Source organism: Phaethon lepturus, unplaced genomic scaffold (assembly GCF_000687285.1).
Source record: "Phaethon lepturus isolate BGI_N335 unplaced genomic scaffold, ASM68728v1 scaffold10877, whole genome shotgun sequence".
Classification (NCBI taxonomy): domain Eukaryota; kingdom Metazoa; phylum Chordata; class Aves; order Phaethontiformes; family Phaethontidae; genus Phaethon; species Phaethon lepturus.
In genome coordinates this window covers 11309-23734 of record NW_010554057.1, presented here as the reverse complement: position 1 = coordinate 23734, position 12426 = coordinate 11309, and the positions used below count along the sequence as shown (strand labels likewise).

Genomic DNA, 12426 nt, shown 5'->3' with positions numbered 1-12426 from the left:
AACTTTCCTTCTCCTGTTTGTTAAGTCATTCTGAAAATACCTGCAGACATAACTTTCCTTTTACGGGTCTTAGTGAATGTCTCAGTAGTATAAACAGAAGGACCAGCGATTGAAAGGAAATGCAGACTGACTACTCTTCCCATAAACCCTTCTAAAACCAAGTAGAAGCACATGTATAGGTGGTATGAATTAATTTTTATTCCTTATTCTCACACCAAAAGCAATAATTAAATTCATTTATAAACTAGTGCTTCTATGAGAATTTCCAAATTAAGGTTCTATAATGCTTTGTATAAATTGAAATATTGAATGATCTAATGATCTGTTATTAAAGATGATCCATAGAGTGTAATTTTGAAAGATTAATTATACGTAAGCTTTTCATTAAAAGAATGAAGCTTTTAATTTCTGTATTTCCAAAGTATAATTATATTTTCAATGATATGCATAGGTTCTTGCTCACCGTGGTGGCCACTGGACATTGCTTCAAAATGCTTGTCGAGAACTTTGGAACTATACTCAAGAATTGCAATTGATTGCTAACCATTCGCATTCCCATAAAGAGGCATTTCCCATTTCCAGGGGTTTTCTTAGGAACACCATCTGGTTGCCATTTTATTTGGCATCAGACATGATCATTGATATGATAACTGAGCTACAAGCAAGTGGGTCTCTTAAGGTAAAAATTATTTTTATTAAGACAATATACTCTTTATTATCACATCTTCAGTAGAGATAGTTTTATTTCTTTTGCATTATATTCTGATATCTCCAACGTATTCTGTGTAACAAGTTTTTAGAGGATTACAGTATTTTCTAATCTTAATAATTCGATTTTTCCTAAAAAGAAGTTTGAAAATAACAGGTAAATAATGTTTCTTCACTGTAGATTGTGGATCCTGAAGGAGACTTCTGCATTCCCAGTTGTTTAGGAGGTGTTATGTATGAGAATGGTGGTTCTAATCTCCATCCACAGTCTCCCCTGGATGATGTGAATGTGGTTGACTTGAAATGGATATGTAACCTGATTCTTAAAGCAATAGAATTGTTATATCAAATGAAGAAGTGGGAAGCACTGGTACATATAGCTGTACAATTTAACATATTTACACAGTAAGTTACACCAACTCTAATAAAAATTAAAACTCAATGTTATATAGTTAAATATGCTGTTATTTTGCTTAATTGCTATACTTTGGGTTTTTTCAGTGAGAGATACACAGAACAAGTGAGTCCGCTGCTGGTGTATGCTCAGAGGCAGCTTCTGGAAAGGATACAGCAATTCAGTGGCCCAGACAGCCATGAACCTCGTTTCATAAAATATCTGTGTGATAATGCACATAAGGTGAACCACAGATTTCTTTTTTGGGCACTGAGTCTTCATGTGAACTGAGTATAGAGATTAGATTAATATGTTTTTTCATAATATTCACAAATAGTAAATTATAATAAATTAATGAACATAATTGATTGAAGTGCATGAAAAAAGTCTTGTGTGACATGATTCTAGCAGCAACAGAGGTCTGGACTTGATGATCCAGAGAATGTTTGTTCCATGCATAATGTACCCGTTCCATATTATGAGCCTAAATCTAATTTTGTATTAGTTTTTGATGCCGCTCTTTTAACCTGAAAACATTTGTTTGGATATTGTGCAATCTTTGTGATCAATTAAAGTTAAATACAAAGAGACTACTTTGTTTCTGCATTGCAACACTGCTCTTAAAGATCAAAATTAATCAAATTAACTCAAACACTGACAATACCAATAAAAAACGTTAAAAAATTGATCACCAACAAAAAACCCCTAAGCTGCTCAGCAAGTTCCTCTCATTAAAAGCCATGGTTCTATATAATTAGTAAACTGACATTGCCACTTGGAAACTTTTCATGTAATTAGCTATTAAAAATTAGGATTTTCCTTTTTTTAACCTAATGGTTATTTCTAAGAAGTTTTGCTAATGTCAGTCACATGTTTGATATTTTTAATATGTTTCTATTACTAATTTGAACACAGAATTTGAAGGAGAGGGGGGAAAATGGGGTTTGGAATTCCAAATGGGCTTGTTATGAACATGAACATGGAGTTCAGGAGCCACTGCCTTGCCTAGAGACAGCACACAGTTGCCCAGGGCTTGCAGGAACTCAGAAGGCACTCCTGGCTTGCGAAGGGCAACTGAGGTCCTCTGCCCTGTCTTTCTGTAAGGCTGTTTCCTGCTGTCTTCTTTCAGGCCCTGCCATTCAGAACATAGTCCTTTGTTGAAAAAAAGGGCAGTATGGCAAACCACCACATACCACTGTAATCTGAGCAATGTGGAAAAGTAGTCATAGTTTTGAAAGACAATTTACAGAATGAAGACCAATGTCAGTTAATAGTAACAAAGATTGTTCAAAAAAGACATCATCAAATTAGAAATTTGGAGGGTATGGCTACATTTCGCAATGCAATGCCATTCAGAAAGTCTAGAACTACCTCTGAATTGGTTCTTTTTCTTCTGAAGTGAGGTAGCTACATTAGCAAAATAAAATGGCTGTGCCTGATTAGCCCGTGTAGAAGTCTGGAAGTTTGCTTCTCTGACAGGGTTAGACTGCTTCTCTTACTTGCTTAGAGCTATTTTGTGTATCCCTATGCAGCATTACATTGTGCTTTACAGGCAATGTGCTCTTTAGGCATACTTACACTGGCAGGTTCTTTGCAAGCATGCATTTATCCAGACAGAGAAAGGTGGAATATTTGTTGAACATCAACGAGTTGCTCATGATTATGGCAAATACCAAATAAGATACAAGTTTAATTCATTAACATCTAAACAATTGTAAATTATATCCAATATTTAGGTGTTGTGAATGTTTCACCTCTTACTGACAAGGGTACTAGTTATGGTGTCTCTGTAAATTAGTCCTCTCTCATTTTGTTATATGACTGAGTATTTAGATACTTAACTTTAAGCATCAAACATTGATTTTTCTGAATATTATTCAATTATCATGAAACAAAACTTGCTTTTTAGATGAGTTGCAGAAACTACATAGGGCAGAAATTACAGCTGCCTGTTGCCCATTCTGCTAGTGAACGGATTTTTCCTGGATGCTTTTGCTATCCTGAGATGAAAAATGATTATACAGGTCAGAGCACATTTCAATATCATGAGTTCTCTTTTCTCCCAAACCCCTTCCTTTTTTTCATACTGGATTTTTTTTTTGTTTTCCTCCTTATCACAGGTCTTCCACTGCCCCTGAAATCTGTTTCTTTTAATATAAACTCAGTTTTGTCTTCCAATTATTATTCTTGGTATTTTGGATGGATAGTAATATTATCAAGATCTTTCCAAATATATTCAGACTGTGTCTGTTGTTACCCATATGCCAGATGACTTGTAGTATGTTGAGTTATCTTTCTTTGTGGTCTTGCTCCAGTTTTACATCGGTATTGTTGGATATCCAGCCATATACCCAGAAGTTAATGTGAACCTGCACTGTTATAGATAGAATCAATAGCAATACTAAAGTGAACCATAAGGTGACAAAACATGTCTTTTACCCACAGTTGTTATTCTTTTCAGTGAGGATTAAAATATTATAGTCATTAATGGAAGTTTGTAAAGCATAGTTCCTCATATCCCAGATGTGTCAACGCATTGCACACAAGGCTTTGTGTTGAATTCAGCTGAAGAAAGTCATTGAACAATAAATAATGCTGTATGTAAGAAGAGTAGATAATATTATGCATTCAGTGCAGAGAGCATACGAACTCACAGGTTTGGTACATAGAAACTATGATAGTTGTAGGAAATAGGATCAGTGGTCCTAGTAAAAGATTTGTTTCCAGACTTCAGACACTAGAATTCAGAGCAGAGAGCTGATGGAATTCAGGGAATATAGATGTCATGTGACAACTAAAATGTAACATTGAAAAAGATATAAATGCTCAGAAGTGTTCCTGGTGGGTAATAATTTTGCTTTAATTCATAATGTAACAGGAAACAAAGCTGGCAATTACATTAATATATTTTAGTTTTGAAGCTGTGAAATTGTTTTGCAGGGTGATTTACTAAAAATATATATTTATGTAATGAAAAATTGTTCTCCATAATTATTAATTCCTTTTAGATCGCAGTCAAGTGAAAGCCCTAGTTCATGTACCTCTTGATGTGAATGATACACTGAAATGTTTTAGAGAAACTCTACAAAAATCTAAATATCACAGCAGAGCCCTGAGACACAGCAGAAAACTACTTTCATTATTTCTTGCACACACACAAGGTGGGTTATTTATTGAAGAGTTTCTCACTTAGTAAAGTGTATATGCAGTTAAAATAGTAGAGAGTGAAAGGAACAGATTTTTTAAAATTCAAGTTTTAATTGTTATTGTGAATTAGAAAAAAACATAGAATATGAAGTTATATATGAAGTTCTGTAAGCACAATCTCTAAGCCTGATTTCCTGATTTGTGTCTCATGGTTGGTTGATAAATTTTTTTTCATGCAACTGTGTCACTTGTCTGTCTGCAGTCAAACCTCTGTCAGAGGACTGGCTGGCAGATCTTCCCAAGTTTATTTTGTCTAACACAGTACATATTTTCATTTGGTTGTACTGACCAATGAGTTATGTCCAGTGAGTTTAATGAGGAGACACACAGACAGAATCATAGCATAGGAAACCAGATAAAAAAAGGGTACACAGGAACTGTATATTTGTTCAGGTAATGTGGTGTGAAAATATTTGCAGTGCTGGAAATAGTATACTACTTTTCAAACTGATCATATAAATCACTTTTCTGGTCTAGAAAATGTTGGAAGAACAATCAGCAGTCATATCTCTTCAACCAGAAGGCTGGAATTTAATGTGGGAGCTGAACTGATATTTCTACCAACACCACGTGACCTTTCTCAAGAACAATTTAATTTCTCCAGTAGAGTTGAGAGTAAACCAATACCACAGTCACAGCTTTCAGTAATTATCTCTTCCTATGAACAAACAATTGGTAATTTTTTTTCATAAATTTATGTTTACAGCTAAGATGTAATATCATTCTGGCTATCTGTGTTCATATGTTTATTCCATTGTTATTTTCCTCTGTCAGACAGCTATAACTGTCTGAAAGCTGGTTTCCAGAAATACACAATGTTCTTTCTGTTGATCCAGAAAATCTGCATTAGGACCTAAACAAGCCACTAATTGGTTCATAACCTCTACAGTTGTCTCATCTTACGAAAAAGTATTACTTCAGTGGTATTATACTGATTAATCCCAAATTAAAAATCTGCTGTAATGTTTAGCGGATTCATTTTAATGCCATGATAGTTTTTTTCCTAGCAAATAGACCTTTCGGATTCTGTGCATTTAAATGAGAGACCTAGTTGCTTGGCTTCCATCTTACATTCTAGTATGGCTTTACTCATACAGTTACAGCTCAGCACTACTACCTGGTTTTGCTTTATGACAAGACAGGTGAAGTGTAGCAGGTCAACAGATGCCGTAAGTGGTTTTATTTGAAGTAATGGATCCAGAAATGAGCCAGGGACAGTGCTACTGTGCTATATTCAGGCAGTGTTGTTTAGCAGGGCCAATGGCCTGCTTCCCATTTTATCCTTGAAGAGGAAGAAATTTGAGAGGTCTGAAAAAGCAAGAATACAAAATCTTAGGTAAACAGGTCCATAAATACATCCTACTCTTGTTTTTAAAGTTAGTAGAAATAAGAAATTGTACAATTGAAGGTAAAATATACAAGCCTAATAAATCCTTCAAAAAATATTCATGCATTGAATTACATGAATACATGAACTCATGTCTACTTCTCACGCAAAATTTGTTCAAGATTGAGTAAATGATTTAACGATGTAACAATATTTTTTTCTAATTGATTAAAAAATAAATAACAGGAATCCTTGAAATAAATAACCAGAGAGATCTCAAGGTTCAGGCTCTACATGAACTGGGAAATCTTCACTTTTATGCTGGAAACAAAAGGTACACAGTTACTGGATTAAAAAAGAGCATTATTTCATTTTTTTAATTGGCATTCATATACCCTTGAACTGTCTTGTAAGTTCTTGTGCTCAAATCCGTATAACTTATTTTGTCTAACACACTATTACCTATATTTTGAGAGTCTTTTTTAATATAAATTGTTTATTTTCCTTAGCTAGCTAACTGTAATTAAGCAAATTAATTAAGCATCTATATGTGTTTTTAAGAAGTAATATCTATTGCTTGACAATTTAATTTTAGTGTAAGTCCCAATAAGTCTGTTGATCAGGAATGGTATCTTTTTGTGTTGCAGAAACTGTATTTCAGTTTTTGACCTAATCAGAATTAGTTATATCTCAGGCAATAAAGGTAAAATGAAGCGAGTCTTATCTTCCACTTTGGAAAATGTCAGCAATATGATGAGAACGTTTTTTATGTGTTACAGAGCTGCTTTCAAATATTGGTGTCAAGCCCTTGATGAAACACTCAACATTGCTGATGCTCTTAGCAACTGGCAAGAGTTAGGTTTTCCAAAAAATGCTACAGACTGCTCTGCAGTTGGAAGATCAACTGATACTAGTCAGAAATTTCTTTCTCAGGCTGGAGTTTGGGGATGTTTACATGCAGCAGTCTTAGTGGCTAAGATAGCTCAGTAAGTATTTTTTATTTTATTGTATTTCTTTCATATTTTAAAGAAATGGCTCATCCAGGACGGTAGGCAACTTGAAATTAATTTAAAAACACTGATGAGTTGCTATAAGAAAGAGTCATCAAAAGCAGAGGAATTTTTCCTTTCAGGAAGAAAGTTGCTCTTTTGGAGAATATTGTTTGTTCCCTTTTCTTGGGTGCTCATCTTTGATCATAATTGCAGCTGTATATCATACGGAGAGATCATTGAAATAAAACAAAATGATAAAAAGTCATAAGCACAAGGATTTTACAGTCATATTGATTTTCAATTGAAATATCACATCTCCCAAGTCATTGCACATATTAAATATTAATGTATCTTGAGGGCAAATTTACTGCCTAAAGTGCTCATTTTCTGATGAATTACAACTAAATGAAATTTGCATTACTGTGTTAAAGTCTACCATCAATAAATATTTCTGTCTGGTACTCCGTGACTGCTGGTAAAACACTATGGATGTAATTCTGAGCTATTCCTCAATGTATTGTACAATTTAAAAATGTACAAAATACACAATTTAGAAATACCTAAGCCAGTTCTAAATAACCTTAGAAGCATTATACCCATGAAAGGGCAGAGCTTCATCTGAGTAAACTATCTTACCTGAGAAACAGGTCATATTAATAGCACTGTAAAATATCTGTAAACTAAGGTAGCTTTTAAAGTATTAGCATGGGTATTTCAAGATGAAATGGCATTGCCACACTCAGAATTAGCACCCAAGAGGAAAAGGAGTGAGTTTAAGTTGATTCTAAACCACACTTCTTCTAATTCTGGTCTGTGGTGCAGTCTCAGGTCCAATTAGGCAAGACCCAATCCCTAGCTGCTTTCACAGGTGCTTGTGGCACATACCTGCTGCACTGTATACTATCCCTTTACAGCTAATATGTCCATTCCAAATCTTGGCAGGGGTCTGGAGGGAGCTATCCTCTTGGCTTCTCCCTCAGGCAGCTATTTTCTATTCAGACTGGACTTGAGCTCTTAAACATCTTTCCCTTGAGTTGCTCTTTCTAGAGCAACTTAATCTCAGGCTGTAAAATGCAGATTAAAGGATTCTAATATTGTATTAAAGATTTGTAGATCTGAGGAGTACCCTGCTACCAGGATGGTTTAAAGCTTTGATGAGGTACTGTGTGGGATTCATTTAATCTAGCTAGACAGCCACCACGTGAAAGTCCACGTGTGCTAGTTATCTTAGGCTTCCTTTATGGAAAGAAATACACTTTAAGGTGTGAGTTGCTTGACCTGCTTTATCTTTCTAGTTTTGTATGAGATTAATTTTGCACTTAGATTGCCTGTTTCTTTCCTTTAAAGAGAATCTAGACAATTCCCTTTGTCTAGGTATGTCTTTGGTCAAATGCTTCTTTCTTTGCATGGCATGGCTGAGCACTTATCTACAGAACAGGGAGCTGTTTTCCAATATGGAAAACATCTAGATTGTGTATCATTATTATACTAGATTAAAAAAAAGAGTTTGAATAATTTATATTGGATGGACACATTCATATTTCTTATTATTTGTTGTACTTTAGGTACATAACAACATCAAAGATGAGATTAAGAACTAAATACTGCTATTTTTCTGCTGTACTTTTTAAGGTAAGAATACAATTTCAGTTACAATTAATGAAGTTGACAAATTGCTTCTAAAATTTAAATCTCAGTAACACTCTATTAAAATATTTCTGTTTTCTTATTGACTGTAAAGGAAAACTGGAGATCAGAGGTAGTTGACAATTTCAGTTACAATTAATGAAGTTGACAAATTGCTTCTAAAATTTAAATCTCAATAACACTCTAGTAAAATATTTCTATTTTCATATTGACTGTAAAGGAAAACTGGAGATCAGAGGTAGTTGACAATTTATGTACATTAGATATGATGTTTTATTCTCTGTTTTTTAAAATGATTTCTGTACTATAGCCTAAAAATTATCACTTCAAAGAGGCTAGTGTCTCAGAGAAATAATGAAATACTGAAAAGTGAAGATGGCTAAAATATTTGGCAGTCAAATATTTTTTTCTTCTCTTGAAGTGTTCTGCTCAGGAAGAGCTGAATGGCATCAACAATAGCAGAGTGCTGTCTGTCAGATCTGTACAGAATCTTCAATAGATTGTCATAAATTTTCTACCAGGAGAACAGACTCTTTAGAAAAAGAAGTTTTTGAATCTTTTTTGGTTTGTAATACTAAAATCTCAGGTCTATAAGAAGTTTGCTCTAAAAATAGAAGATAGTCAAAATGATTCGGTTTCATTTACAAAGAAAATAAGGTCATTAAAATTAAGTTTTCAAACTTTCAGAAACCAACTATAGAGGAAATAAGTGTTTCAATTTACTTTTAAAAGGAAGTTTTAATATACCAGTAACAAAAGTGAGATAGGAAAAAGAACTGCAAGTATTCTGCCAGTCATATTCCACTGGCATCAATGCTTACTCATCCCTGTGCTACATCAGGAAATTAGTTGGCTTATTCCAAAACAAACCACTGTCACATTCTAACATCTTGTGTCAGCTATGATTGTGGCTGTGTGACCTGTGCTAGGCCATGTTAAAAACCTCCTAAGCAAAGGGAGAACAAGTTGAAGAAACAAAGGTAAAGGAGAATTTTGACTAGCTTCTAGCACTGTAATTGCTGGTGATACAAAGCTGAACAATTTTGATTCCTCCTTTTGACAGAAATAGTAGTAAGCATTTGTTCCAGTTGTATAATAGTAGAAATAATTCTGACTTGACTGATGTGAGTTTGATATTAATTGGGATAGCAGCAGCTTGCGGGGTGAGTGTCTTGAAAAATATAATCAATTACTGTCACTGTACCTTGTGAAGTTCAAGCCCGTAATTTGTTCCTTGATTTGGAAAGCTTTTGTAACCTTATTTAAATTCCACCTTTGGTATAGGCTTTAGACTTGTTAATATATCAGATCTGAGGATGTAAATGCGTATTTCTGTAGCATATCACTGCTAATTACAACAAGATAAACACAGTTGGGAAGGAATATCCAACATCAAAGACAATGTTAGCAGTCCTCCCTTTTTAAAGAAGGAACATTTACTTCCTCCAAGTTCACATCAATTTTAAGTTATATGATTTAAGCTGCACTAGCTGACCTAGTTAAAGGCAGAACTAGGGTGGAACTAGCTTTTAACTGCCTTTAAAGTCAGTAACTCTCCCAGAAACAATGGCTGAGGTGATGGCAGGGTGTCCTGTTTTCAGCCGGGATAGAGTTGGTTTTCTTCACAGAAGCCAGTGTGAGGATATGTTTTGGATTTGGGATGAGAAAATGTTGATAAGGTGCTGATATTTTGAGTTGTTGCTAAGTAGTCAAGGACAGTCCACCTTCCCGTGCTGGCCTGCCAGCAAGAAGGCTGGGGTTGCTTGGGGAGCTGGGAGGGGACACAGCCAGGACAGCTGGCCCAGGCTGGCCATTCCTTACCACATGGCACCATGCCCAGTACATAAACTGGAGTTAGCTGGGGGGTGGGAATCGCTGCTCGGGGATGGGCTATTGATCACCGGGTGGTGAGCAATCGCTGTATTGGGCATCACTTGTTCTTGTACATTCCTTTGTCAGTATTATTGTTGTTATCATTGTTGTTTCCTTCTCTCTTGCTGTCCTATTAAACTGTTTGTATCTCAACCCACGAGTTATTTCCCAATTCTCTCCCCCATCCCTCTGGGGGAGGGGGGAGTGAGCAAGTAGCTGCGTGGTGCTTAGTTGCCGGCTGGGGCTAAACCACAACATGGGGCAAGGACTTAAGGCTAAGTAAAATCAAACTAGCTTTCTCAACTTGTGGGGAAAATAAAAAGATTTTTCTTCTGATGGAAGACATTTTCCATGAAACATCTTTGATCTGGTAAAGAAATGTTTGAACACATCCCCAGAATCATCTCAAAAAATTTTTCCTATGCATTTTCCTTGATTATGGAGATGTTTAAATAAATTATTAAGTTCTTTCTGTCTGGTGATCAGAGGCTTATCCTAAGAATGTTCTACGAAATCTTTCTAAGAACCCCTTATTTAGGGGTTCTTACAGGTTTTTTAATCATTTTTTTTCCAGTGCTTCAAGAGATTTATTGGTGATGCTTTAACTTGGAATCTGAGAAAAATGCCATTGGCTCTTCAGGAAGATTTTTCATTACCTGGGGAGTACTTGCTGAGGAATCTTTCATGATTATTTTTCTACACCTAGATTAGTTTTTCTCTTTTGCTTGTTCTATGAAATACTGTCCTTAGACTATTTACAGCTTGGTGTTTTTTTTTTTTTCTCCATCAAGTTCACACAAGTTCACAAAAGATTTTTCATGGTTTTGTCTGGGAACAACTGGATACTTAAGACATTGAGTTTCATTTATGAAGTCATTTATTAGTCTTAAGGGTTGGAGTTTTATAGTGTTTCACTAATGCCTATACATCTTTTCACAAGTAGTTCATTATTATTACTTTCAGACCCTGTTTAGAGCTTCTCTTCCACATCCGACATCTGATTGTGACTTTGCTCAATATGAAATAAATGTGCTTATTCCTGGTATCGACTTGTTCTCTGATCGCTACAGAGCTGATATCTCTACTGTAGTTGCAAGTCTGAATTTCATTATGTTTGAACTACATTGTGCAAAACAAAATTTAATAGTAAGTATTATTTTTATACTCTGGAAATGAATTTTAAGACATCAAGTCTTATTTTTTTGTGTGGATGTACTTATGAGAGATGTCAGAAGCTCTAGCAAAATACCTGTATGGTTAGGTTCTGTGGCACTGAGGTAGGCAAGGTATAGCTTGCTGCTTGCAATTTTTAGAATATACAGGGTACTTGTTTATTCAGGAAGATGACAATACATCGTCCACTTAGCTAAGGCATTTTAGAGGAAATTTCCTATTATATACAGTTTGAAATACACTGTACTGAGAATTACTTTAAATGCAGTATGTCCAGAATGCTTTCAATAATTTTACTTTCACATTCAGTAAACAAAAGTCCCTTCTGCCTTTCTCCTTTCTCACATTCTCTTATTCCTATGTACATAGTTTTTACAGCTTCCCTCTTACGTTGATCATGTGCTTATTTCTTCCATTTACTGACTGACCACTTCCACTTTAATCCAACTTCTTTCAAACATGCAGTGCTGTACATTGGAATAAATAGATTTAATGGCTTACTAGTACTGAAAAAGGTGCATTTCTACGCATTTCTACACAAAGCTGCATTTCAAGGTCCACTATATTTTCATGTCAAGCAATTATTGTACACCTCTATAAATCAACTCTCAGCATGACAGAAGACTCCCCAGTAGAAAAAGTAGATAGTTTTCTCCTGCTTTAATGAGTTGAATCCACTTATGAAAAGGTCCTGCAAGAGGCAGAGCCAGTGCAAGGGAGGGGAAAAGATCGCGTGGCTGGCAGCAGGGTAGTAAGGAAAGGTTAGGATGTAGAAACGGGAGAGGAGTTAGAGAGGAGGAGACAGCAAGGTGTTACCCCTTTTTTGTCAGCAAACCAATTGTTGGATTGATTTCTCCTGGAACTTCAGGCTAAGTGTTTGTCTTACCTCCTGTTGTTGTTTCTTCCCATCCTGCTTTACTGGAGTCCACTTCATTATTAAGCTTTGTCTGACTGCCCTCACTATGGGAGATCTAATGAGATCAAGGAGCAGACAGTTACCTGGAGGCAGGCACACTTATTTTGACTGTTTGCTTCATGTGGCCATGCACATTTTTTATTCTTTCTGCACTTCTACTAGCAGAATATAGATCCAGGTCATAGATCAT

The 12426-nt window shown here is 35.4% G+C and overlaps 1 protein-coding gene across 1 annotated transcript in view; it reads left to right on the top strand.

Moving 5' to 3' along the window:
- Positions 1-12426, top strand: part of CFAP54 (cilia and flagella associated 54) — a gene marked incomplete at both ends in the record, with an annotated part of 75414 nt that overhangs the window by 54324 nt on the left and 8664 nt on the right. The window contains 5 exons of the mRNA XM_010291703.1: positions 452-679; positions 890-1113; positions 6416-6622; positions 8194-8260; positions 11111-11293. Coding sequence (XP_010290005.1) covers positions 452-679; positions 890-1113; positions 6416-6622; positions 8194-8260; positions 11111-11293 — 909 coding nt within the window. The remainder of the gene's footprint in view (positions 1-451; positions 680-889; positions 1114-6415; positions 6623-8193; positions 8261-11110; positions 11294-12426) is intronic.